This window comes from Oryctolagus cuniculus, chromosome 21, assembly GCF_051225735.1.
Source record: "Oryctolagus cuniculus isolate XC-2025 breed Fujian yellow rabbit chromosome 21, ASM5122573v1, whole genome shotgun sequence".
NCBI classification, from domain to species: Eukaryota; Metazoa; Chordata; class Mammalia; order Lagomorpha; family Leporidae; genus Oryctolagus; species Oryctolagus cuniculus.
The window spans coordinates 28,787,083-28,813,137 of record NC_142887.1 but is presented as its reverse complement, the minus strand read 5'-3'; the positions used below and the strand labels follow the sequence as shown (position 1 = coordinate 28,813,137).

Here is a 26,055-nt window from a genome sequence, read left to right as displayed (position 1 = left end):
CAGAGAGCTGGACTGGAAGTGGAGCAGCCCGGACCAGAACCCAGCGCCCGTATGGGATGCCGGTGCCACAGGCAGAGGATTAACCGAGTGAGCCATGGCGCCGGCCCCCTCCTATAACTTCTTGATTCTCATCTGTAAACGGGACAGCTGGTAACTCCTTCATCAGGTTGTCAAATGTGTGAACACCTGGCTCCATGTTGGCATGCAATAGAGATTTAGCAAGTACTCTTTTACTGCTTGCCTAACAGGTGTTGAGAAAACAGTTGTAGTTATTTAAATGGGCAGATAGGCAAGCTGGCAGGGAGCAGAGCCTCGCCACACACACTGAATTCCAGGGGTAGCCTTCTTAGGCTGCTAGAACTGGCCAGCAGGGGTGAGCTCTTTCCGCAGAGACATGGGCTCACTCTGGGGCAGGAGGGCACCACAGAAGGCCTTGGGGCCTTGCCTTTGCTGCATCTGTGGGGACCTGTGACCTGAGGACACACAGCCGCTCCCTCAGGTGGCTCAGGCTGTGCTGTATTTAACCAGCCCTCAGCCCCCGCCCCCCAGTTCCCCAGTCCTTACGTCCACTCCTACCTCCCACCAGTGTTGGTGTAGGTGCACCTCCGGGCCTGTCCCCTCCACGCACTGTGGTCCCCTCCACGCACTGTGGCCAGTGTATGGAGGAACTGAGGACCGAGCCTGAAGAAAATGTGGGGCTGGAAGGAATCCAGGATGGCAGACTCAGACAGCTGTGGCCTGCGTGAGTCTCCCTGTTGGCCCTGCTCCCCATGGAAGCCCCTTCTCTCTGTCTTAGCGCAGGCTACCCCCTCCTCGGTGCCAGGGCAGGCCCGCCAAGGAGCTCCTGCAGGGGCTCTGCACGTGCCAGGGACTCGAGCAGCCCTGCAGACTGAGGGGACAGCAGGAAGCGTTGCCCATGAGGGAGGGGACCAGACAGGGCTGGGAGGATCTTGTGTGTGGAGAAACAGCCAGAGGCACTTTGTGCTTGTCCAGGCCTCCTGCTCAGACTTCCCGAAGGCTGATGATGGCCTGCCTGTGGCTCCCCTGCCTCGCCTGAGACACCCACCCTCACCAGTCTTCCTCCAGGGGCCTCTGCTGGCCACAGAAAATGAGAATTAACTGACGGCAGCTGCCAGTCCTGCCTTTACTACCATCCATCCCCTGGCACAGGGCGTCCGGCCAGCGGTAGTGCATGGAACGCACTTACTCGGGTCTGACAGCAGAGAGCACAGTGGGCAGACTGAGGCTGGGAGGCCACCATCTGCAGGGGCTGGTGGCCAAGTGACCCTGGAGCCTGCAGAGCCTCCTGGTGGCACCAGATGGCGCTCCCACCCAGGGAGCGTCCCAGCAGGGTGGGAGGAAGTGGGTCTGAAGGGACCTCACCCAAGGTGGGGAAGTAAACTTGCCAGAAGGTTTTTGGGTGTGCTCAGAAATGCACTTGTTAACGTTTGAAATCCAGAGTCTTTCCCTCCAGAAAACAGATGTGGTAGGAGGTGGGGAGGGCCCACGGCAGGGTAGTGGGTGGGCTGGTTTATGGGTTTTCCTTTTTTTTTTTTGACAGGCAGAGTTAGAGACAAAAAGGTCTTCCTTCCATTGGTCCACCCCCCAAATGGCCGCTACGGCCAGCGCGCTGGGCCAATCGAAAGCCAGGAGCCAGGCACTTCCTCCTGGTCTCCCACGTGGGTGCAGGGCCCAAGCACTTGGGCCATCCTCCACTGCCTTCCTGGGCCACAGCAGAGAGCTGGACTGGAAGAGGAGCAACTGGGACAGAATCCGGCACCCCGACTGGGACTAGAACCCGGGGTGCCAGCACCACAGGAGGAGGATTAGCCAAACGAGCCGTGGCGCCAGCCTATGGGTTTTCTAAACTCTGATCCACCTCGGGGGCTTACAGGGATTAAGCGGAATCACTGGTCTGCATGGTTCCGTAGAGCAGTGCCTCAGCTCAAGCAACCGCCCGGCAGAGGAGGGAGGCGGAGTGTGCGGAACCTGGCCTTCCCCAAGATGCCCTGTGCCTAGGGGAGCTGTGTGGCCTGGAGGCTCTGGGGAAGTCAGAGCAGTCTTCCAGGATCTCCCCAGTTGTGCTTGCATCATATGTCAGCATCTGTTTTTGTGCTTTAATTCCTTTTTATCCCATCTGATGTGTGTGCTTGGAGTTCTGAGGCCAGAGAGTGTCTAAAGTCTTACTGGGACTTAGTGCTAGGATTGATTAGTGATGTCTGCTGTGGGCACGGGTAGGAGAATTCGAGGGGCAGCCTGTGTGTAAGGTATTCACAGTCTTGTAGTAGCAAAACCTGAAGGCCTTAGGGCTGGAAATGGACCTTGCTCATCCCTTTCCCCAGTTACCACAGGTACACTGTAAGTGTGGGACATCCTGCAAGCCCGTGACCGGGGCCTCCCATCGTAGCGCTTCTTGGGCTGGATTCCAGTGAGGACAGGTGTGAGGCTGTGTCTCCGTGCCATCATTTCGTGACCCAGGCTGCTTCAGCTCACTTGCCTGTCTCTCCGCAAGCCCTGTGGGTGCCCTCCTCCTATGGCAATGTTTGAGAAACAGTTCTCAGTGGTGGGAAGACACTGGGTTTGCATCCTCACGTCACAGCCCAGAGTGAGAGGGTGAGTCCTCTGAGCCACCTGACCATTGCTGAGCTGGCCTCGCAGATGGGATTGAGTTCCCAGTGGCAGCCATGGTGGCCGCTCCGGACCTCCTCACACCCCCAAAAGCGTTCAGCTGCTGCGTTCCATCCTGAGTGGACCTGGGCTTGCTGGGCGCCTGGGGCCTGTGGGTGTGGGGTCTGCTGCCCCAGGCCCTCTGATCCAGGCGGGTGGAAAGACTTGGGTAGGCCCTCTCAGCCTGTCCCCAAGCTGGGAGGTGGACCTCCTTCCTGGCTGCTTTGGTTTAGTGGTCAGTCTGGGGTCGAGGTATTTCAGGCGTGGGGTGTGCCTGCCTGGGCGATGGAAGGAGGGCTGTGGAAGGTGGCGAGAGAAGGAGGGCTGTGGTAGGTGCTTGCTTCCAGGGCTGGAAAGGGTGGCTGGAGGTGGCCTGCTTCTCCGACCAGTGAAGAAGCCGGCCCTCTGTGAGGTCAGCAGCGCGCAGGGACCAGAGCGGGTTGGGGGGAGTGGCGGCGCGGGCAGCGGCTCTGGGGGCCCCAGCCCCAGGAGGCATCTCCTGGGGGCAGTAGCCCCACCCTGCCGTGCTCTGGTGTGCCGTTGACCGTTACCAGGCGGCTCTTCCCCTTCTCCCCAGGCCTTGGTCCCTCCTCTTAAAGGGGCCCTCAGGGCTCCCTGGGCCTGGCTAGGGCTTGAAGGGAGCGGCAGCTTTAATGGTGTCTGGTGTCGGGCCTCCTGCCCCCGCCCCCAGCAGTCTGAGTGGCTGGAAGCCGAGCCCCCGCCCGCCGCCCAGAGGCTTCTGAGCTGGTGGGAAGGAACGCAGAGCCCAGAGCCCAGAGCCCGGAAGGAAGCCAGAGCCTGGACCCACCTGCTGGTGAGTGCGCCCAGCCAGGCCCTGGGCCCAGGAGCCACAGGTAGCTATGGCTGGGGCTGCTTAGGGAGGTCCCACGCTGCCCTGCACTGCCCTGCCCTGCTAGGAGCCCTGCCTCCCCGGCGTGGGTGCTCTCAGAACTCTCAGGGGTGACCACTGGCTCCTTCACAGCCAAGGAGGCTGGGGCCCTGGGGCCTGCGGAGCCCAGCCCTCTCCATTAGGTAGTGGCCGCTGCTTCTCCTGCCCCCCAACACGGGTCACGGGGCCAGGCCGCATGAGCTCACTTCCTCCACGTCCTGTCGCAGCATCCCCTCCTGACGGCAGGCAGTGTGCGGGAAGTGAGGGAGAAGCTGAGCTGAGCGCTGCGGGGGCGGACCGCGTCACCACCCCAAGGCCAGGAAGGGGAACCACGCTGCGCCCCACTGGCATCCTCTGAGAGGAGCCTTCTTTGGGAGATGAGGCCGAGTCCTTTCCCTGCCTCCTGTCCCCCGCCAGGCCACTGCCTCTCGATGCCAGGTGCCTCTGGGCCCTTCTCTACTCCCTCGTCCCTCCTCCCACAGTGGTTCACCCATTCTGCATGGGCCCGTGCGGGAAGAAGAGTTGGTGGCAGGTGTGCTTTGGGACACTAAGGTTTCAGAAGCGGCAAGATTTCTGTAGGGGAGCAGGAGCCAGTTCTTGGGGTGTGTCTTCCTGGACACATAACCACGAGGCCTCATGTACTCAGGGAGATTTTTACTCAGGGGTTCTGGGTGCACAGTCCTGGGTCCTCACTGCCTGCCCTGCGCCACCATGGCCCAAGCTAGAAGCCACCAGGGTCCTCAGGGAACCAGGTCAGGGTCAGGTACACAAGCGCACACCTGCACTCCACATGTGCACATGCACACCCAGTACCTACACATGTACACATTCGTGCACACCTAATGACCACACACTCGCACTCATACCCACAGCTCTGATGCACTCACACCTAAATACCCACATGGTCATGTGTACACACAGGTTCCCACATGTACCTGATCCCACACACACCTAATACCCCCAAGCTCCCTTGCACGCACGCACACACACACACACACTCTCTCTCACATGCATATGCATGAACCCATACTCAGTATCTGCACACACACAGCCCTAATACGCACACACACATACCCCTGATAGCTGTACACTCCAGTGTGTGCACACAGGACCCCACCCACAGTAGCTGCTCACTGGCCTGGGTCCCTCTGTCTGACTTCAGTTGGAATGTTCCATTGCACTGTCAGCCAGGGGAGGGCAGGTACTGGTGCCTGTGCCCTGGGCTTTGAGGGGTGGCCTGGGACGTGGCCGTGCTGCTCTGATGTGACGCCCACAACAGTGGGTCCTGACAGGGGTGACCTGCTGTCCCTGTGTTTGGAGCTCCTCTCACAACTGCCACCCGAGCCCCCTCCCCTCTCCCCTTCCTGTGGGAGCAAAGCTGTGTCCTCCCCAGTGTGGAAAGGCAGGTGAGGCATGAGGTGCCGGGAGCCAGCTCCCGGGTGGAAGTGGGGGTCTCTGCGCAGGGCTGCTGTGGGCCGGGGCTGAGTGGGAAGTTCTTCCTCCCCACTTGCTCGTTGAGGAAATGGAGACCCACGGAGCGCCGTGACTTCCAGGGCCTTTCCCACCTCCGGGCAGGATTGCAGCGGCCAGGTTGTCCCCCGCCACAGGGCCCCGAGGGTTCTCATGTTCCGGTGGCTGGCCCTCGGGCCACACGCTGGCTTTGAAGTCCTGGTGAGAGCATGAGGTGCACCTCCACAGAGTGCCCTTGACTCCGAGCAGGGAGGGAAGGTGTGGGCACAGCCCTGCCTCGGGGCCCCTCCTGTGGTTCCTCATGCAGAGCCTGAGCCCGCGGGTCTCTCTCGGGGCTGGGAGGGTCAGGTTGCTGGGGCGTGGACCCAGGGACCCCCACGGCAGAGGCTGGAAGCACTGCTGGCTGCAGAAGTGGCTTTGACCTGGGTGGGGGGGGCAAGAAGGCAGCAACCTCTAGAGACCCCCTTCCCTCATCGTGCAGCTCTGAGCCCGACACAGGGCTGGGGCCCACAGATGGTGATTTGGAGGGGCCATGAGAGGGGAGAGGGACTGGCCTCACTGTGGGCAAGTACAGGTTGGGGCCCCCAGTCTCCCGCAGCGGCTCTTAGTGTTGCTTCAGAAACGTAGCCCCCTCCACTGCAGGGAGGAGGAGCCAGCTCCCCCCTCCCTGCTGGGCTGTCTAGTCTGGCCAAGTCCCTGGCCTTGCAGGCCTTGAGTCCTCGGCAGGCCCCGGCTGGACAGCAGCAGGCCTGAGGGCCCCGGGCAGTGCCGAGGGGGAAAGCAGCTGTGAGACCCTGGGGTGCTGGGCCCAGCTGGTGTGTCTGTGGGCTCGGGGTCCCAGGGTCCCCTCTTCCCCTCCCATCCCTCAAGGACATGCTTGTCTCTCTCTGAATACCGGCTATGAGCAGCTGGGCTCCTCTGCTCCCAGTCCAGGCTCCGCACAGTCAGGCCCCAGGCTCACCCCCCAGGCCTGTTAGCCTGGCAGGGAGAGAGGTGTGTTCTCAGCATGTGATGCCCTGGCCCTGGGGATGGGATGGGGCTCCGTGTCCCAGCTCCAGCATCTTTGGGTGGCGGAGGCCGTGTCTGTGTGGGAGGGGGCTGGTGACGCAACTGCCCTGCCAGGCCTCGCCCTTTTCTGGGTGCAGGGAGAAAGCCTTCTGAGGTCCAGACCTTGGTTGCTTGTTGTCCTGGCTCCCAGGATTCAGTGACTGTCGCAGCCTGGTGCCGGGGCTGCAGTCCACTCCTCTGGCTGAGTTGGGCCCGCCAGCGCATCCCCGTTGGTCCTTGTGCAGGCCACGTCCGAGTTGGGGTCTCTCGTTCTGTCACAGTGTGGTCCTCGCCGGGGTCCTTAAGCAGCAGCTCTGGGGGGGGGTCCTCATTTTGTCATCTGAAGTTGGGGCAGTGCTCCTGCACCCCCACAAGGCTGTGGCTGGGATTGGAGGCGGGGCAGGATGGGCTCCCAGTCAGCCCATGTCAGCCCACCACTCCCTGGGCCTTGATTGCTGGGCCAAAATGGCTGCAGGGGCATGTTTGCTCTCCTTCCCTGTTATCTGCGCAGGGACAGGCTTTGTCCTGGCTGGGCGTGTCCTGAAGATAGCCTGGCCAAAGTGCTTCTCGGAAGCAAAGATGGGACAGGGGAGCAGGCTGGCCAGCCCTGGGCAGGTTTTCCGAAGTCACCCAGACACCCAGACGCACAGCTGCTGAGGAGGGCTGGACCGGGCAGAGCTGGGCCTGCCTGGAGGGGTGAGGGTGCGATTCCTGGGTTCTCACCTGGGCCTCCCCTGGCTTCCTGCTCATCTCATTCTTCAGATGCTACTTTGTAACCTGAATGGAAAATGGGTCAGGTCCTGGCGAGGGAGGGGCGCGGCCGCAGACAGGCCGACGCTGTGCTGGGGCCGGCCTGGCGCGCAGGGCTCAGGTTCCCACCTTGTGCTCCTTCAGCCTGGCAGTGCCCGGTCCCCTCCCTGATGGGGCTCCTGGGACCCACAGCCCAAAGGCCACGCCTACCTGCTGCCCTCCCAGCTGGGCAAAGCAAGTGGGTGACCTGGGCAGGCTGGCTCAGTCCAGGGCGGCAGGGACAGGGCAGCTAGCCAGGCCTGGGGGACAGAGTGGGCTGGGTGAAGGGCCTTCCGCTCTGAACTGCAAGCCCCGAGCTGGTGGCCTGAGCAGGTGTGTGACCGGTGCCTGTCTGTTTGCAATAGCCCCGACCCTCTAACCTGCACCCGTGAGCTGCTGAGACCAGGGAAGCAGAGCCGCCAGCGCCCCTGGAGCAGTGACAGCGCAGAGCTCCTGTGGCGCGGGGGGAAGGGGAGGAAGGCGGAGAAACAAAGGCGAGCCAGCGAGCTGCTGCGCCGCTCTCCCCGTGCCGGCCCACGATGTGTCAGTCAGAGGCGCGGCGAGGACCAGAGCTCCGCGCGGCGAAATGGTGAGATGCTGCCCGCTGCGTCCTAACCACACCGCGCCCCGCCACGACCTCCGGAAGGTCAGAGTTCAGGTCCAGCGGCCCCGAGGTGGAGGTGGCAGCCAGGGGCCTGGGGGTCAGCCCCCGTGGCTGGAGGGGCCCAGCCAGGGGGCCTGGGCAGGAGAGCCCGCTTCAGGTACCTGCGGTTCCAACCAGAGGAGGGCCCGGTGGGGGGAGGTGGCCCGGCTGGCTGGGGACCTGGTCCTGTGCTGGTCCTCCAGGTGGTGCCCGGGCCCCCTCCCACACCAGAGCCTGCCTGCAGCCTCGGAGAGGGGCTTCCTGCGGCTCTTCTGGGATTGGTCCCTGCTCTTCTGCAGTGAGCGGGGCGGGGAAGCAGTGCTTCGGCTGCCTGTGCCTGGCCCCTGCCACCGTCCTGCTGCTTTTAGAAACACAGTGGGGTGGGGTGGGAGAGGAGGAAGAAGAGTTGGGGTTGGTGGGTGGCGGGGCCGCAGCTGTCTGTCTGCAGAGCGTGCCTGCCTGCCTGCGCCCTCACTAACCCTCGACTCCCCGCTCCTTCTGCTCTTGCTGTTGGCCGAGATGCCTCTTTGTTCCTTGGTTTGCTCAGTACCTGGGTGACAGAGGGCGCAGGGTCACAGAGATGCTGAGAGTGTTTCCATGCAGATGAGGAGCCTGAGGCCTGGGGGGTGTTTGTGGAATAGGTGGCACTGTGTTCCTCTGATGGCGACGCTGTGCCTGGCTCTGTGACAAGGGGACAGGAGGCCAGGGTTCCAGTGGGAGGATCCCTCCCAGCCTCTGTGACTCCCATGAAGCTGAGCCTGTGCCTGAGTTACTGGATCTGCGCTGGTGGGGAGAGACCCTGCCCTGGCTGAGAGGAGGGGCCTGGGTCATGCGCACGGCCCCCTCATTGCAGGGGAGGTGGCTGAAGGGCTGGGGAGGTCCCCCCATAAAGCCATGGGTGGGTTTTGGAGAAGCTACCTGCTGTGGGAAGAGTGAGCATGCAGGAGGGCAGAGCCAGAGCCAGTAGGGGGTGTGTCTGTGTGTGCACCTGCTGCTTGGGAGATCTTGGCTGCCCAAGTCCTTGATGAGACAAGAGGCCTGCAGCCAGGAAGAGATTTTTGCCAGCTCCTGTGTGCACTGCTGGGGGTTCAGGCCAGGAGCCTCAGGCTCCCTGGCACCTGTGTGAGCAGAGCTGGCCCCGGGTTCCACTCTTCTGGAACCAGGGGACACTGGGGGGTGTGAGGCAGCCTCTCCTCCCCGCCTTCCCCCATGCTGGCCCTGGAAGGCTCCGTGTGAGGCGCCCGGGAGCTGGGCTAAGCCTCCTCCGTCTGGCTGCCCCTATTGGCAGTTTTCAGCCGGCCGGCAGGCTGTAGACATGAGAACTGAGTCTGCCAGCCAGAGGCAGCCGGGCTCTGAGAACGGGGAGGTGCCCGGAGGCACGCCAAGTGTGGGCAGGAGTGGCACTGCCCAGGGTAGGTCTGGGGGTCCTCACGCAGGCTGCGGCTGCTGACCTGGGCTGTGCGCGGACGTGTGTCCTGCAGGTTGCATTTCCCCCAGCTGGCCTTGCGACGGAGGCTGGGCCAGCTGAGCTGCATGTCCAGACCTGCCCTGAAACTGCGCTCCTGGCCCCTGACCGTGCTCTACTACCTCCTGCCCTTCGGCGCCCTCAGGCCGCTCAGCCGGGTGGGATGGAGGCCTGTGAGCAGGGTAAGTGCGCGCAGGCCACTGTGGCCCCAGCGGCCGTGTGGGCTGCACAGGTGACCCGGAGCGCTTGCTGTCCCCTGCCTGCCGTCTTCGCCTGCCTCACTGCTGCCATTGGGGCTCAGGTTCTAGCAGTTCACACTGGGGAGTCAAACTCTGTGTTCAGGCAGAGAGAACTCAGCGGTGACAGGAGTCCCAGTGAATCCCTGGGTGCCCAAGGGGCAGTTCAGGAAGGCGGGAGTCTGTTTGGGAGGAAGCAGGGTGGCCCGGCTGCTGAGTTGAGTTGTCCTGGCCGTCGCTGGTCCCTCTGGGCTTGCGTCTGCTCTTGGCTTGCAGCAGTCTGACCACAAGGATGGAATTCCGGGGGTGGGGGGGAGGGATCAGGAGCGCTCCAGGGCACTGGGCGTCCTGGACAGTAGACCTGGCCAGGTTCTGGCCTGTTCCTGAGAACAGCCTGTTACACAGCAGCCCCAGGCCACTCCAGGTGACTGGGCAGCAGCAGGAGGGAGAGCACAGTTCTGGGAGCCACTGGTTCGTTATCTCAGAGGCGCTGACACCCTGGGACAAGGGGCAGCCGCGGCTGGCAAGTTCCCACTCTAGTGCAGCAGCTGAGGTTTCTGAGAGCTGCCCCTGCCTGGGTGCCTGAGCCACCTGTGAGCGCTCACCTGCCCTCCAGGGCTCCAGACTCCCGGTCCTGAGAGCCCGGCTGGAGGCACCAATGGGGAGGGATTCCTCCCGCGTCATGGGAGGAGCCGCGGGTGCAGGCAGCTGTGTGGGCGTGTCCTGAGTGCTGCCAGGCCTGGAGGGGCAGTGGGACCTGTGTGCAACTCCAGCTCTTGATGGTGCTGGCGGTTAACAAGTACTGCAGACTTGTCCTGGGCACCCTGCCCCTTTCTCGAGGGATTTGGGCAGGGACCTAGGGCAGGGCTGGCACACCCTCTCCCCTCCACCGCTGGGGCAGTTGCACTCTGACCTTTGCGTGTAGTGACTAAAGAGCCTCCGGTCCTGTGTGCGTTTGGCAAGTACAGTCTGGTTCCTAGCAAGAAACGGCCACATCACAACAGCAGCCTGGGGCACTGCGCCGCCCTGGGCGGGTTCTCTCCTGTGGTGTGTGTGTGTGGGGGGGATGCACTCTCTGGAGCTGGGGCAGCGTAGCCAACTCCGCCTCTTGCCCTGTGGCTGCAGGTGGCCCTGTACAAGTCCGTGCCGACGCGTTTGCTGTCCCGGGCCTGGGGCCGCCTCAACCAGGTGGAGCTGCCCCACTGGCTGCGCCGGCCGGTGTACAGCCTGTACATCTGGACCTTCGGCGTGAACATGAAGGAGGCCGCCGTGGAGGACCTGCACCACTACCGCAACCTCAGCGAGTTCTTCCGGCGCAAGCTGAAGCCGCAGGCCCGGCCCGTCTGCGGCCTGCATAGCGTGGTGAGGCCTGAACCTTGCTCGCCCATGTCTTTGGGAACCAGGCCCAGCGTGTCCTGGATGGCAGGGCTGGGTGCCCGGCAGATGACAAGGGGCCCTGCCCTCCCCTCCCCTCCAGATCAGCCCCTCGGATGGGAAGATCCTCAACTTTGGGCAGGTGAAGAATTGTGAGGTGGAGCAGGTGAAGGGGGTCACGTACTCCCTGGAGTCGTTCCTGGGCCCTCGCACCGGCACGGATGACCCGCCCTTCCCCACAGGTGGGTCACTGCCCAGGCGGAGCCCGGCAGCCCTGCCGCTGAGGGGCTGAGGGTGGGGAGGGAGGGACGAACAGCTGAGGCGGCTCTGGGTGCTGCAGGTGGCAGAAGGGGCCAGGATGTCCCCTGACCAAAGCCACGGGGCCGTGCTGGGTCCACCTGTCGTCCCCACGCCACAGCCTCCTCGTGTGAGTCCTTCAAGCAACAGCTGGTCACCCGGGCGGGGAACGAGCTCTACCACTGCGTCATCTACCTGGCTCCCGGCGACTACCACTGCTTCCACTCGCCCACCGACTGGACCGTCTCCCACCGGCGCCACTTCCCAGGTGGGTGGCAGCTGCCCTTGGATGTTGGGCCCCGGCTCTAGATTGGCTTCACTGAGATCAAGAGCACTGGCTGGCTGTGAGGGAGCCTGGGGCCGCCCTGCCTCGCAGTGACATCGGGGTGGGTCTCAGGCTGTCCTGAGGCAGGGAGTAGCACGTTCCCTGCCCCACAGGCTCGCTGATGTCCGTGAACCCTGGCATGGCCCGCTGGATCAAGGAGCTCTTCTGCCACAACGAGCGCGTGGTCCTGACCGGGGACTGGAAACATGGCTTCTTCTCCCTGACGGCCGTGGGGGCCACCAACGTGGGCTCCATTCGCATCTACTTTGACCGGGTGAGCAGGGCCCAGGCCTGTGGAGCCAGGGGCTGCGGGGGTTAACCTCCCTCCCTGGCACATTGTTCTGTTAGGAACAGAGGTCAGAGGTGAGGAGGAGGAAGGAATGGGTGGAGGTGGGGCAGCTAGAGTGGGCAAGAAGGTGCGGGTCTGAGCCCCCTGCCTGCAGGGCTGCTGTGTCAGGACGCTGAGAGCCTTCAGAGCTGGGCTCGAGCCGAGCAGGCCCGGGGGGGGGTGGTGCACTCTGCATGGCCTGGCCCTGATGCCTGGCCTCCCCCACAGAACCTGCACACAAACAGCCCGAGGTACAGCAAGGGGTCCTACAACGACTTCAGCTTCGTGACGCACGCCAACAAGGAGGGCATCCCCATGCGCAAGGGCGAGCACCTGGGCGAGTTCAACCTGGGCTCCACCATCGTGCTCATCTTCGAAGCCCCCAAGGACTTCGACTTCAAGCTGAAACCAGGACAGAAAATCCGCTTTGGGGAAGCCCTGGGCTCCCTCTAGGGCCTGCTTCTGGCCGTGGCTGCCGGGGGATCTTTTCTCAGAGGAGCACGGGGATCTTTGAGGGGAAGCCCTGGAGGCTGTGCCGTGAGGGCTGCCCTGGCGGGGCCTGATGATGTGCAGAGAGGGCCTGGATCCTCCTCAGGAGGTAGCCGGAGCACCTGTCACGCCCAGGCCTACAAAGTGTGGGCTGGGACCATCTCAGAATAACTTTGACTTTTTTTTTTAAACACTGTATAAACTCCTGGCTGAGCGTGCACTTGGTCTTGACTTTGCTCTGAGGGTGCTAAGTGCTGCTGCACCTTCCTGCTGCTGTTCCCCGCCTCTGGGCTGTCTCCTGTGGCCCTGTGCTTCTCCTTAGCCCTGCCGCCCCACGCAGTGCACAGGGTGAGGTGCCCCCTTGGCACGGACTGTGGACCCGCCTAGCAGCCCAGAGCAGGGCTGCCCGCTTCCTGTCGTCACACTCGCCTCACCCTGCTCACAGGGAAAGCGCGGTTTTTCTTCTCTGCACTTGTGGCCAAATGACCGTCTGAATGTCTGAGGGCGGCATGAGTGATGTGGACCTTTGCAGGCCCTGACAAGTGGCCTTCTAGAGTGGCTTGAGTCCTCTGCTGGAGCAAGACGGGTCACTGTACCCACCTGCGGGTATCCAGTGCGCAGGGCAGACGGGGCTCGGGTCCCGTCCCCACGGAACACGGGAGAGTTGCTGCTGTTGGTTCAGGCGGAGGAGCCCTGGTGTATGGTGGGTCAGTGCCTAGAAAACCTGTCTCGAGAAACGATGGGCAGGCCTGGGAGCCCAGTGCCAGGGACAAGGCCAGGCTTCCTGTTGATCCTGGGGGCACTGTGAATTTCTCCTGCAGGAGAAGTCATTGAACTTTTTCAACTGTATCAGTAGCACAGTATTTTTGTATGAAAAGTGGGAGACTTCTGAACAGTAATTCATTTAATCGCAAAAACATTTTGAAATAAAAAAGGAAAACCCATTGTGGCTTTGTGTTCTGTTCTTACAGACGGCCTGGGGCCAGCAGCCTAGCACAGAGCCTGGCGCAGGGCCTGGATGCGGGCGATGCAGGCCCCAATGGGCTGGCGCTGGGCCCGGAGCTCTTCTGCCAGCAGCTGGATTTGCACTTCCACCTGCAGGCAGGAGAGACAGAGCCAGCTGAGGGGCGGCCCGGCCCGGGGCTGGCCTGGGGCTGGCCTGGGGCTGGCCCGGACCTTACCTCCTCGAGCTCTTTCTGCACCTTCTGCTCCTCGGCCTGGTCCTCCGGCCGGGGTTCCTCCCTGCTCAGCTCCAGCCATTTGCGCAGGCTGCTTGCTTGGCGCTGGCAGGACCTGTGGGTTGGGGACACCTTGTGTGTGCCAGGCTGGTCTCTCCACGGAGCCTCATAGGCTCCCCCTGGGCCCGGGAAGAAGCACGCCAGCTAATGGTGGTGCAGGGATATGGTGGGGCAGAGAAGGGCCTGGCAGGACCCCTGCCCTCCCTCCAGGCCCAGCAGCCAAACGTGTTCTTCCTCCAGCGAACAGTTCCTGGGCGGGGAGTGAGGGAAGCCGGAAGCCCCTCCTCCCCTATGCAGAGCTGAGAACGAGGGGACCAGGCTGCTTCCCTCAAATCTCCGAGGCTGCTGAGGGCCGCTGAGTGCAGCCGGGGCCCGCGGCACTTTGCAGGCTCAGCCCAGCATCCTGGTGGGAAGCACGGCCTCTGTACAGCTCCCCACCGCCCGCGGGCAGTGGCGGGGGCTCCTGGGCCGCACCTGAGGTTCTGCTTGGTGCTCTGGTAGTGCTGCAGCTGCTGCTGGATCCCCTCGAGCTCAGCCTCCAGGTCAGCGTGGCCTGCGGCGACAGGACAGCGTGAGACATGCTTGCTCTTCACCATTTCCCCGCGGGATGGGTGAACGGCAGGTCCCCACTGCCCTGACAGGGCCAGGCACGCACCTGCAGCTTCAGCACCAGACCCAGCCCTCGTGCCCGTGAAGTCCCCCGGGAGGAGCAGATGGGGGTCAGGGACGCTGGTCAGGGCTGGCGGAGCCTGGACATTAAGCCCAGGGGTGTCCAGCTGTGCTGACACCTGGAAAGGAGGAAGGGTAGATGCTGGGCAGAGATGACAGGAGAAGCCTGGGGAGAGGGTACCAAGTCCTCATCCCCCGTTCAGCCCTGCTGCCCACTATGCCCTGCAGGGGAGGGGAAGGGAAGGGCAGGCCAGGCCAGGCCAGGCCAGGCCAGGAGTCCCACCCAGGCTGGCCCTGCCCTGGCCTGCAGCCCTGACACCTTCAGTCCCTCCAGGGGTGTGGTTCAGCACCACTCCAGCTACTCTGTTTGAAGGTTTACTCAACCCTCTGCATCCAGCCCACCCCGGAGCCCGCCTCACCCCTGCAGAAGCTCTCAGCGCCCAGCCCACCCCGGAGCCTTCCCCGGTTCTCTCCGGTAGACTTCCTCTCACTACCCCATGCCCGCTTCCAGCCTCGTGTCCTTGATCCCACAAGGCCAAACTCACTGCTGGAACTGGCTCCTTCCTGTCCCCAGGCCCACTCCCCCGCCCCTCCCCCGCCTCCTAAATTCACCGCCCGGTGATCACAGTCGGCTCCAGGGGCGTCCCTTAGCCTACACTGAGGACCCTCCACCTAGATCTCTGGCTGGGACCTCTCCCCTAGCCAGGCCCCGTGCTCTGCCTTCTCGATGCCTCGCCCCAATCTGGCCCTCACCCGGTTCTACTTCTCTCGGTTCAAGAACTCCTTCCCCGTGTTACTCAGGCCAGATTCTCAGGGTCACCCTGGGTTCCTTCCTCCCCTCTGCTCTCCCAAGTCCATCAGGGGCAGGTCCTACCTCCTCCGGCTCCAGAGGGAATCGTCTGTGTCCACAGCAGCGGCCGAGTCCTGGCCACCTGCATCTTTTGCCTGCGTCACATGGACCACAGGGACCTAACCCCACATGTGCTGCCTGCTGCAGCCTTCAGCTGACTCCCCCCTGAGGCCGGCCTGACCCTACATGATCTGCGGTCACTTCAAGGGTCTGCAGGGCCACTAGCACAGAAACTTCCCAGGGGTGGGGGCCTCAGCTGCTGTGCCCTTGGCCCTGGTGTGCCGTGGGCACCTATGCTTGCTGGCTGAGTGAGTGGCTTGCTCTTCTGGTGCCTGGGTGTTCCAGAAATGAGTACAGCCATGCTACGGCACCAAGGGCACGAGAAAGAGCAACACACGGGACGAGACGAGCGAGTGCGAGTCGGTGACCAGGTCTTTTGGAGAACTTACCCTGGCTGGTGCTTCCACCCGGCGGGGCATGAAGGAGGAGGGAGGCAGCAGCAGCAGCTCTGGGCCTGCACTTGCCACCGGGGGCAGCTGAGGGCTGGGGGCACTCGGCAGGGCCCCAGGCAGGAAGGGCCTTGTGAGGGAAGGGCCTGCTGGTGGGGCCATGCCCAGGCCACACGCCTGCAGCTTTTCGGTCCTGGGCACAGGGAAGGCAGGAACCTGGTCAGCCTATGGAACCCTTCGCTGAGTGCAGTCTGGACTGAGGAAGCAAAGTGGATCCTCCCATCCTATGGCCCCCAAAACACAGCCTACCGCTGCCCCCCAAGGGTGCCGCATCCTAAGGACGCGTGGCTCTGCACGGGCTCCAGCAGGAAGTGTGGGCGTCGTGGCTGCTTCCTCGCAGAGTGTGCAGCCCTGCTGGGGAGAACACAGGATCCTCAGGCGGACAGGGGCTGCAGGGGCCTTGCCATCTCTAGTCCAGTCTCCCCAGCCCTACAGGAACACTGAAGGCTGGGCTCTCAGCCAAGGTCAACAAGTAGACGGTTGGCAGGGGGTGACCCAGGCTGGGAGAGTGTGCAGGAAATCTGGCAAAATGTGCCTGAGTGTGAGGGGCTGCTGCATGCATGGATCCAACCTGTGCAGTAGCCCTGGTGGGCGTGGGTGCTCCTCCCATGTCCTGGGGGGTGGGAGGGACAGCCTCTGAGAACCTTCAGGGTCTTGCCAAGGTCAGGCAGGAAGGAGCAGAGCAGGGATGGGGGTCCAAGGCCACCTGGATCTTGCCCCAGGGCCCTAGGGTTCTCAGGCAGTGACCACAGGCTCAGCACAGGGTGACAGGTCTGGGGAGACAGTGGCAGGCCCAGGGGCAGAGGCAGGGCTGTCCAACAGCCTGTGGCTCTCCTCAACACCATGTGTCATTTCCTGGGTCAGCAATTAGGACAGGGGAGGGGAGGAAGTGCGGCAGAGGGGCTTCCTGAGCTTTGGCAGGAAAAGGAGAGTCTGGGAAATCCCAGCCCATCCCCCCCCCCAGCCTCGGGGGCTGGGACCTGCTGGAGGGGCTGGGGGCAAGGCCTGACCGCTGGCCCCTCCCTCCCTCCTCAGGGTGGACGACTCACAGCTCCAGCAGAGAGGGCTCCCCGGCAGCCAGGGCCTCAGTGCCCAGGGCGCCCTCAGGCCGAGGGGCTCGGGTGGCGTCCCCAGCAATGCGGCTGAGGAGGGGACCCTCGGATGTCACTCTCCTGCTGGACGCGCTGGGGGCTGGGGGCCGAGGCTCCCTGCCCAGCACCTTCTGTTTCCAGAGCAGGGCACAGCGGCGGACTGCACGGTGGAGACTGTGGGCAGCCTGCAACGTAGCCACTGTCAGCTCAGGCCGTGCCCGGCTCGCTCCCCACAACAGGCGAAGGCCTGGGGCCTACCTGGACCTGCTGCTGGGCCTGCAGCTGCTGCCGGGCGGCCTTCCTGTCAGCTGCGAAGCGCAGAAGCCGTGTGGCGCCCTGCCGGAGGAGCTGCTGGTGGTAGGCCTGCACTGCCCGTTCCAGCCGCGCCTTCTTCCTCCTCCTCTCCAGCACGAAGCCCAGCCATGCCGTCCACACCTCCAAGAACGGGCCTGAGGCTTAGGAAGCCCTGCTCAGGCCTCCCGGGGGCTCTGCCCAAGATCCACCCCAACAGAGCAGGTGCCCCTTCGTCCCCCCAACCCCAGGCAGGCCGTTACCTTTGCCTGAAGCGAGAAGGCCCAGAACCACAGGGCCTGCACCGTAGCCCGCTGCTCCTGCCTCCTGGCCTCCAGCTAGGGCCAGAAAGATGGGGTTACGTCCATTTCACCTCCTCCAGGAGGCTGCCCTGACCACACAGCCCTGTTCCAACATGGCGGCTCCTCACTCACAGCCTCTGTGGCTGGGGCTTCCCTCCCTTGCCTCAGAAGGTCCCAGCCCGTGCCTGGCTGCGGGGGGCTCACCGCACTCCTGATCAGTGGATCAAGGAATGACTGGAGGAATGCAGGCAGCAGGGCTCTGGGCAGGCAGCAGGCCGTGCAGTTTAGGGAGCTGGGAGGGGCTGGGCTCAGATCTTGGCTGCAGCCAAGGAGAGCAAGCGGGACCTGCGGGCTGAAGGGGTTTGCTGTGCACAACTGAATGCGAATGAGCTCTCCTGGCTTTTTATCAAGGCCTTGGCAAAGACTTCAAGTGCATTTCCTATTAATTTTGCGGAATTACACCAGTGTGTTTTACATAGGATGCTGCAGAACGAGAAAGCAGGCCTTGAAACAAGTGGCCTACAGGTCAGGTGGAAGGAAGCGGCTGGAGGGGGCCGAGGGTCAAGGGTGACAGTACCAATACTGAATAGAGGTGTGGGCAGCCCACGCCCTACAAGCCGGCGGGAGGAGGAAGTGGGGAAGGTGTACTGCAGGGGCTCTCACCTGCTGTCTCCACTGCTGGAAGCAGGCCCGGCTGAGCCTCTGTGCCCGGAACTGGGTGGCCTGCCTCTGCAGCAGCTGGGGAGAGAGCAGGCACCCAGGGAGTCAGGTCCCCAACCCAGCAACCAGGGCAAACGTGCAGCCCAGGCCTCTGGGGCAACCACTGAGTGGGCCCAGGCACAAATAAATGTCCACCTGTGGTCAGGAGGCCTGGACGGTGCCAAGGCCTCAGACACAGACCAGAGGTGACTGCACGGCTGTTCATCCCCCAGCTCTGACCAGCCAGGGGTCAGTGTGACCCAGGTTCTCTGCTGAGCCATCTTCCCTTGGGGGCCATGATTCTGAGGCTGGCCACCCCCACCCCCCACCCCCACTCAATGCTCAGGGTGTCTCCTGTAGGACCCAGAACCACCCAGCCACACAAAGCAGGAAGAGGCCCCTCATGAGGCTGTCCCTGGCCTAAACACCCCCCTCCCCGCCCTGTGACAAAGGGGAACCTGGAGCGCCGCCAGCCGCCTCACCTGTTTCCTGACACAGCCCAGGTGGTGCCTCTTCCACCGGGCCATGCCGTCCTGCAGCAGCTGCCGGCGGCGGTGCTGGGCCGCCCTCTGCAGCTGGGCCCTCTGCTGGGCTGCTCTCCGGCTGCAGTCCCGCCAGCGCCGCAACCAGGTCCGCAGACAGCCTAGGGCAGACCCACACCACGGCAGGCTCTCGTGGGATCTCCACCGGTGACGACTAGCCGGGAAGGTTCAGGGTGGAGCACGTGTGGGGATAGAGCCGGGGTGTCCGGGCCCCTGGGTGGAACCATCTCATGTGGACAGTGGACACTCTCTAAGGTGACCAAGCACCCTCGGGGCTGGGACCAGAGGAGCTGTTCACGCTGTGCCCCCAGGGACCCTCTCCCAGTCCCGCACAAGGAGCTGCCTGGCCCCTGCCTGAGGGAGGAGGAAGAGAAGTGGGGGGGCGGGGAAGGAAGAGGAAAAGCAAAAGAAGGAAGCGGCTCATTCTAACAGGAGGGCAGCCCAGGCCCTCAGACAAGTCCAACCAGCCTGAGTGACAGCCCCAGGGGACGGGCGGTGAGGGGAGGTGCGCTCGGCTGGGCTGCGGGCTGCGTCCCCACTCCCAGAGCTCTGCAGTTTGCTCCCGTCTCCAGATGAGAGCAGGGTTGATCCTGGGGCACAGATGCCAACACGGGGAGCTCGGTCGGGGCGGACAGGGAAGGCAGCGATGGCCCCCTGGAAGCCAACTGCGGTACCAGGTGCTGATACTGTGGGTACAGCTCCGTCCCGTCTGCATGTCTCCTTCTCAATCATTTCACTGGGTCCTCCTGACAACCCGGGGTCGGGGTCCAGGGGAGGCCCTTGCCTGAGGTCACGCCCCGGCTGGCTGAGCCAGCCCTTCCTGGGCACTCTGCGTCATGTGTCTTCTGACATCTTCCCCGGCACCCAGCCCCACCCTGCACTGTCAAGATGTGCCCGAGACTCAGGTCTGAATAAAAGCCAGGAAACATCCACAGGTATTGGCCATGGACTTGCTACGTGCAACGTCTTGTTGTCCAGCATCCCAAGTCCCTCGTACTGTACACAGTGGACACGGCAACCGCAGGGCCTGCCTTCAAGGGCAAGTGCTTCAGAGAAGCAGCTTCAGGCCACACCTTGAACGTGATGCTCCCAGCATGGCCGGGATGGGCGTCTGAGGGAAAGGCAGCCGGCCCAGCCTGGCGTACGTGACGCAGGTGCAGAAGCTCCACCAGAACAAAGGCCAAGGAAGAGGCGAACACAGCCCCCTGGGGAGCCAGAGTACAGCACTGGCTTCTGAGCTGTGGGCACAGGGGGTTCATGGAGGAGGAGGTGCTGTGTGTCTGACCCTGGGGCCCTGTGCACAGGCTGTCAGGGTCCTGCGAGCATTCACACACCGTACAGCCAGCACCAAACCAAGGGGTAGGCGTTTCTGTCCTGGAGCAAATCTGTGAAGCCAGTGTAACACCATGATTGGCTCTCTCTGTGGTCCAAGGTAAACCACAGCAAACTGCTTTCACAACATTCAGATTTTCATTTATTCTAACCATGAGCATCCCCTTCAGAGTGTCGCCTCCCCCCACTGCAGGGCACCCAGGCTGTGTGTCTCTCGCGGGTCTGTGTATCTCGTGAGATGCAGGCATCTGCGCAGTTCTGGTCCCTGAACACATGAGGACCCGGCTGGCAGGGAGGCAGGGCCCTGACAAGCAGCAGGCTCTGGTAGGACTGCCTTGTCAGGAGCCCTCCCCCACCACCGAGGACCCCCCCCCACATTGCAGACTCATCTCTTCCTGTCTCTGAATCTCAAGCCTTGGCCTTTCACGTTATCATAAACTGGATGGCAACCAGAGGACAGAACTCCACGCTGTGTTCACCCCCGCCCCCCTTCATGTCTTTCCTGGGACCTTGTTTGGAAACGGGGTCAGCGCAGATGTAATTAGTTAAGGTGACGTCGTATGGGAGTAGGGCGGGCCCTCAGTGAGACCCGTGTCCCTGAAAGGAACGACCCAGGGACAGGGAAGGACCACATGGAGACAGAGGCGGGTATGATACGTCCACAAGCCAGGGACTGATCGGGCTGCCACAGCCACCAGAAAGAAAGCGGAAGAGGGGCGGGATCCCTGCCCCTGCCCCCTGAGACTTCAGAGGGAGGCTGGTGCTGCTGACACTGACCTCACACTTCCTAGTCTACGGCACTCTGATACACAGTGCCAGAGGACCAGTGCACGTGACGAGACGGGGCGGGGCAGCAGAGACCCCAGGACAGTCACCCTGCTCTTCCGGGCCCCCACTTACCTCTCTCCAGCACCTTCCGGGTCTCCTCAACGGCACAGGCCTCCTGCTGTCGGTAGTAAATCCGCACAGAGGCCACCTCCCGCCACTGGATCAGGACCTACAGGCAGGCGAGGAACTGAGGGGTCATCGGAAGTGCCCTGACTTCTGGGGAACCCCAGGCCCGCGACAGCAGCTCCTGAGGGGAGGAGTGGCTGAGGCGCCTGAGATCCACACAGCCACAGGACACAGCCCCAGGCCCCCCACAGCTAGCCCAGCACCGCAGGCACTGAGACTTATGGCAGAAGGGAATGAAGAAGTCATTACATGGGTATAATTCTGTTATTTAGCAAACAGAACATGCACGTATCTGCCCTGTTCCTATGAGAGAGTAAAATCACAGTAGCAAAACACTTAAAAAAAATAAGTTGGCAGCCAGGGAGGCCTCTGGCCACTCCATACAGCCCTGAACTCCTTTCCCACCTACACGGCCTCCCCCTCTCTATGCCCTAAGCCAAGATTCCTGCTCTCCTTCCTCCTTACCAGGGCGGGGGTGCACAGCCTGGCCTCCAAGTCTGTCTGAAAACAGACGGGGCCTTGACCAGATGCAACTGTTCCCTCCCCCTTGGCTGCAGCTGTCAGGACCAGCGCCTGCCTTGCAGCCAGGGCTCCCACACACTGCTGTCTCCTAACGAGGCTGACTGGGGTAAGGGTCTGGCCTGGTGGTGAAGCTACAGACGCCCTCTCCCCATGTGACAGCACCTGGGTTCCAGTCCTGCCCTGCGCTCGCTGGTGGCTTCCTGCTAACGTGCACCCTGGGAAGCAGCAGTTGTTGGATTCCGGCCACCACACGGGAGACCTGAGTGCCTGGCTTCTGCCTGGCCCAGCCCTTGCCACTGTGGACATTGAGGGAGCGAGCCAGCGGATGGGAGCTCTGTCTCTGCTAGCTAAAAAGAGAGGTGAAGAAATACACGGGCAGGGGTTTGGCGCAGTAGTTAACATCCCGCCTGAGAACGCCTGGGTTCAAGTCCTGGCTCTGTTGCCAACTCCAGCTTATTACTAATTGCACCCTGGAGGCACTTGGGTCCTTGCCACCCAAATGGAGTTCCTGGCTCCCGGCTTTGACCGGGCCCAGAATGGGCTGTTGTGGGCATTTGGGGAGTAAACCAGCAGATGAACAATCTCTGTGTCTCTCTCTCTGCCTTTCAAATACAACGAAAATAAATAAAATGTTTTAAATTTTCTAAATGCTCGGGCTCAGGGACTACTCTGTGCTCTGTCATTTGTTTCTGTCTGAAGGCGCTCTTTGTGGTCCATCATTTTCCTCCCACGGCCACCGCCTGCCAGCCCTCCCCACCCCCTGGGCACCAGTGCTACCACATGGCATCTCCTTACTTCTACTCCAGTGGAACAAGGTGGTGATCTGGGGTCTCCTCCCACTGAAGATGACCAAGCACCTACCCCCTGGACACTGTGTGCTACCCAGAAAGCCTCTGTGGCCCAGAGCCTGTCCCAGCATCGTCTTTTGATGGAGGAGGAGGAGGGGAAGGAGACTAGAGCTCAGTGGTTCACACAGTTTGTCCCCATGTGCAGAAAGTACTGGCTCAAGTAAGAAGCAGTTTATTGACTGTGTGCCGTGTTCTTGTTTCAGCAGATATGGATTTGTAATTCAGTAAAAACATGACATCCTCTTTTTTAAAAAGCAGTGATACTTTAAAAAAAAAAAACTTTAATTTTACTTGTGAGAGACACAGAGAGAGAGAGAGAGAACACTTCCATCTGAAGGTTCAACCCCTCCCCTCCAAAATGTCCACAGTCCCTGGGGCTAAGCCAGATCAAAAGCCAGGCGACAGGAACACAGTCCACGTCTCCCACGTGGGTGGCAGGGACCCAAGCACTTAGGCCACCATCACTGGCTTCCAGGGTGCATTAGCAGGAAGCTAGAATCATGAGATGAGTCAAAACTTGAACTCATGGGGCCGGCGCTGCAGCACAGGTTAAGCCTCTGCCTGCAGTGCTGGCATCCTACATGGGTATAGGTTCAAGTCTCGGCTGCTCCACTTTCAATCCAGCTCCCTGCTGTGGCCTGGGAAAGCACCGGAAGATGGCCCAAGTGCTTGGGCCTCTGCACCTGCAAAGAAGGCCCAGAGGAAGCTCCTGGCTCCTGATCAGCCCAGCTCTGGCTATAGCAGCCATTTGGGGAGTGAACCAGTGGGTTGAAGATCTCTCTGTCTCTCCTCTCTCCATCTCTAACTCTGCCTCTCAAATAAATATTTAAAAAAAGAAAAAAAGAAGAAGTCTGGACCCCATGCCTCCAATACAGGACACAGGCATCTCAATGCCTGCCCTGAACGAATTCTTATCAGAACCAGTACTTTCTACACATGTGGAATTCCTCATGCTTTGGGCCCCTTGTTCTGTCTGAATGTCTGGCACCACCCCCAACTCTTGCCAGGAAATAGTCGCCATACCCCCAGGGTGAGCAGCTTTGCCCTTAACCTCACCTTGGAACAGAGGGTCCTTCTGTAGTGAGCAGATGCTTGGGAAGTTTTCCTGGCTTCATCCACACAGGCCACGGTGTTCTGTCTCCAGTGGCGTAACACCCACCTGCAGGTGCACAGGCCTCAGCAGGGAGAAACAGGGGGACCCTCAGGAGTCATTCCTCCTCCCCGTTCTCCTGGGCTGGGGCTCTCTGCCTCGGGGGACCGGTCACACTGACACCAGGCTCACAGTGTGGCCACCCATGGTGCATTCGGAGAGCACCTGCTCGGTGCTGGGCACTGCTCCCTGTCCTCAGGAATTTCTGTGGGGCCAGAACCAGATGATGTCATCATAGGTGACTCACACTGCGATGATGAGAGAAGTTCGGGGGCCAGGGAAGCTGGAGGAAGGGCGTGCGTGCGTGCGTGCATGTGTGCGAGCCAGAGCGAGCTCGGGGAGCCCCTTTCCTCCTGCTGTCTGAAGTGCTGGACAGCTGCTTGGTGGGGCCCAAAGGAAGTATGGATGTGTTTAAAGCTAAGAGGCCCACCGCCTTCAGGCTGCCTGGAACAGCACGTGCTGAACCAACATGAAGGAAGGAAAACAAAGAGAGGCAGGAGCAAGGCCCACTGGGAAGGAGCATGTCCAGAGCTTAGAACAGGAGGATGGGCTTTGGGGAAGCTGCACGAGGCTGCCTGAGTGCCCTCCCCAGGGAGACGCAGGTGGCCCGTGATCTCTGCGGGGTGGAGCAGGCCAGGCAAGCAGCCTCGCAGGCTTTGGGGGAGCTGCTTTCTAAAGCCTCGCTCTGCAGCCAGCAGACCAGCGCTTGCTGCGGCCAGGCCCGTTCATTCCTCAGCCTGAGCCCTGGGCAGGCTCAGGAGACTCACCGCAGCAGCTGCCTGTGGTGCCGCCTCTCCCTGGCTGTCACCTCCTGCAGGATGCTCCGCACCTGGTCCCGGTAAATCTGTGGCAGACAAGGAGGGCTGGGAGCCGCCTCTGGGCCCAGCCTGCTCCTTGCTCCAGCCTTCTCCTTGCCTCAGTGGTATGGTTACAATAGGAAACGCCATGCCCAGAGCATGTACAGAGGGTGCAGAAACTAAACCCTCAGTCAAGGCCCACAGGCCCACCCAGACATCGGGAAGGAGACTGCCCAGTGAGGCCGCCATGGGCCCTGAGCCCTGAGCTGCTCCCCACCCAGCGTCTGCTTTCACTGCGCTCTACAAGGATGGAAGGAGCCTGTCCTCTGACACCCACCACCAGGGGCACCTGTCTGTGGCTCGGGGAAGTACTGTCGGGGCACCTGTCTGTGGCTCGGGGAAGTACTGTCGGGGCACCTGTCTGTGGCTCGGGGAAGCACTGTGTCTCGCTGAGGAAGGAGAAGAGAAACTGTCTTCAGAAACCTCCCCGGCCCCCCGGCAAGCAGGAGGAGAAGTGACTCCTACCAGCCACTTCCGCAGCGCCCGGTGCAGCACGGCACGCTGGTGATGCAGCTCTGCTCGCAGCAGCTTCCAGCGCTCGGCTCCCCGCAGGGCCAGGCTCTGCAGGCAGAGGGATGAGGTGGGTGGGCCCAGCCTTGCCTCACTGCACACCCTGTGTGTGAGCGCCGAGAAGATACTGAACCTCTCTGTGCCTCAGTCCCTTGCTACGAATGAGGGTCTTGTGAGCAGGGCCCAACTCAAAGTGGAGGCTCAGTGTTTGCTTAGACACTTTGTACCCTCCGTAGGGCCCTGCAAATGCTGAGACCAGGACTCTGATCCCATGAGTTCAGATAAGCATAGCCTACTGCCAGGAACTTGGAGCCAATCATCTTCCCAAAGCAAGTTCGCACTTCTCCCCCTCGGCTCAGAGGCGGCGGCTGCTGAGGGGCTGTGGTGGAGCCCATCTGTGCGCCACGTCACACCGTCACACCGACACACAGCTCCACCTGTCCAAGTCACACCCAGACGGCACCAGCGCCACGCCTTACCTCCTGCCACCTGCTCCAGGCCCAGTGCAGGAGCCGCGCCGAGTGCATCTCCACAGCCTGGGCCCTGCCTGTCCTCCTATGGGCGACACGCAGAGCTCAGCTGCCAGCCTCGATGCAGCCCCCGGCCCCCACCCAGGGGTCAAGTTTCGGGGGCTCTCTCTCAGGGTGCTAAGTACCACCAAAGCCTGCTAAGCTGCAGAAGCTGAAGCCGCTCACCAAGGTGGAGGTTAAATGTGCGCTGATGGGGTGAGTCGCTCAAAGCACATGGTGGCTATGGAGAGCTCCTGCTCTTCTAGCTACATGGTGTGGTAAAAACTGCCACCACTGCCCACTTCCCCAGGATGGTCCGCTATTCGAACATGGGCCACCAGTCTAATCTGTGGCCACAGTCACTACGAATGGGCCCCAACCAATAAGCAGGATGAGGCCAGTGGCCTCATGAGGCAGCCCAAGGTCCTGCCACCACAGCCCTGCTTTGCTTAGACTGTTTCCGGATGAATTTAGAGAACTTAAAACCAGAGTCTAGGCTGACACAACCCTCGGGTCGGGCATGTGGCATGGCCAGCATGACGGCAGCAAGCTGGGTGGGAGGGGCTCCTGAGGCAGTGCGGACCACTCACTCTGTTCGCAGGACCCAGGCACGGCCCCTCCAGATGCAGAACGCTCTCCTGAGCCTCTCGTGGCTGTGGTGGGCACAGGCCACTGCTTGCCACTCCCGCTCCCGGTGATGGGCTGCTGCCTGCTGGCGCCACATGGACCAGGACCTACGCAGAAGCTGCTGTTCCGCATAAAGGATGGCCTGTGGCAGGACGGGGAGAAACATAGCACGCTGAGCACAGGGGTTACAGGAGCCGGGCAAGAATCTGCAGGACACCGATCATGGCCACAGCCAAAGAAATGGGTGCCTGGGAAATCCATGAACTCCAGCGACAAAGGACACAGATGCCCCAGACCCTGCCCTTGCTTCATGAATCACAGGCAGGAGACCTAGAGTGGGGGTCTGGATTCCGGTGACTTCCGGGGGGTAGGAGACCCCTCATGTGCCTCCTCAGATGCAGCCTCTTACCATTCTCTCTGCCAGGCGGTTTTCTCGCTGTGCAAACATCTTCTGCCACCAGAGAGCAAACACTCTCTTCTCCAATGTCTCCCTGAAAACCACACATGAGATGAGTGACAGTGGAACAATATAATCA

General features: G+C 61.9%; 2 protein-coding genes across 26 annotated transcripts in view; one reads left to right on the top strand and one right to left on the bottom strand.

Moving 5' to 3' along the window:
- The window catches only part of PISD (phosphatidylserine decarboxylase), a 41,288-nt gene extending 28,325 nt beyond the window's left edge, over positions 1 to 12,963 (top strand). For 3 of the 15 annotated variants that reach the window (XM_070065845.2, XM_089323416.1, XM_070065844.2), the window contains 7 exons: positions 7,228 to 7,451; positions 8,987 to 9,152; positions 10,332 to 10,568; positions 10,684 to 10,822; positions 10,999 to 11,145; positions 11,316 to 11,476; positions 11,759 to 12,963. In XM_070065845.2, coding sequence (XP_069921946.2) covers positions 7,402 to 7,451; positions 8,987 to 9,152; positions 10,332 to 10,568; positions 10,684 to 10,822; positions 10,999 to 11,145; positions 11,316 to 11,476; positions 11,759 to 11,983 — 1,125 coding nt within the window. In that variant the 5' untranslated portion in view covers positions 7,228 to 7,401 and the 3' untranslated portion in view covers positions 11,984 to 12,963. Of the gene's footprint in view, positions 1 to 3,343; positions 3,522 to 7,227; positions 7,452 to 7,490; positions 7,509 to 7,604; positions 7,624 to 8,986; positions 9,153 to 10,331; positions 10,569 to 10,683; positions 10,823 to 10,998; positions 11,146 to 11,315; positions 11,477 to 11,758 lie in introns of those variants that run through there. The other 12 variants (XM_089323415.1, XM_017349588.4, XM_017349587.4 and 9 more) reach the window with 10 other exon arrangements.
- The window catches only part of SFI1 (SFI1 centrin binding protein), an 80,908-nt gene continuing 67,758 nt past the window's right edge, over positions 12,906 to 26,055 (bottom strand). The window contains exons 16-33 of one of the 11 annotated variants that reach the window (XM_089323409.1): positions 25,929 to 26,010; positions 25,483 to 25,661; positions 24,863 to 24,938; positions 24,339 to 24,434; positions 23,784 to 23,860; positions 22,923 to 23,025; positions 20,443 to 20,539; positions 18,151 to 18,311; positions 17,633 to 17,707; positions 16,931 to 17,005; positions 16,635 to 16,811; positions 16,335 to 16,561; positions 15,535 to 15,639; positions 15,226 to 15,418; positions 13,913 to 14,045; positions 13,732 to 13,810; positions 13,201 to 13,312; positions 12,906 to 13,114 (exon numbers count right to left, since the gene is read on the bottom strand). In XM_089323409.1, coding sequence (XP_089179535.1) covers positions 13,010 to 13,114; positions 13,201 to 13,312; positions 13,732 to 13,810; positions 13,913 to 14,045; positions 15,226 to 15,418; positions 15,535 to 15,639; positions 16,335 to 16,561; positions 16,635 to 16,811; positions 16,931 to 17,005; positions 17,633 to 17,707; positions 18,151 to 18,311; positions 20,443 to 20,539; positions 22,923 to 23,025; positions 23,784 to 23,860; positions 24,339 to 24,434; positions 24,863 to 24,938; positions 25,483 to 25,661; positions 25,929 to 26,010 — 2,152 coding nt within the window. In that variant the 3' untranslated portion in view covers positions 12,906 to 13,009. The other 10 variants (XM_089323410.1, XR_016227352.1, XR_016227353.1 and 7 more) reach the window with 10 other exon arrangements.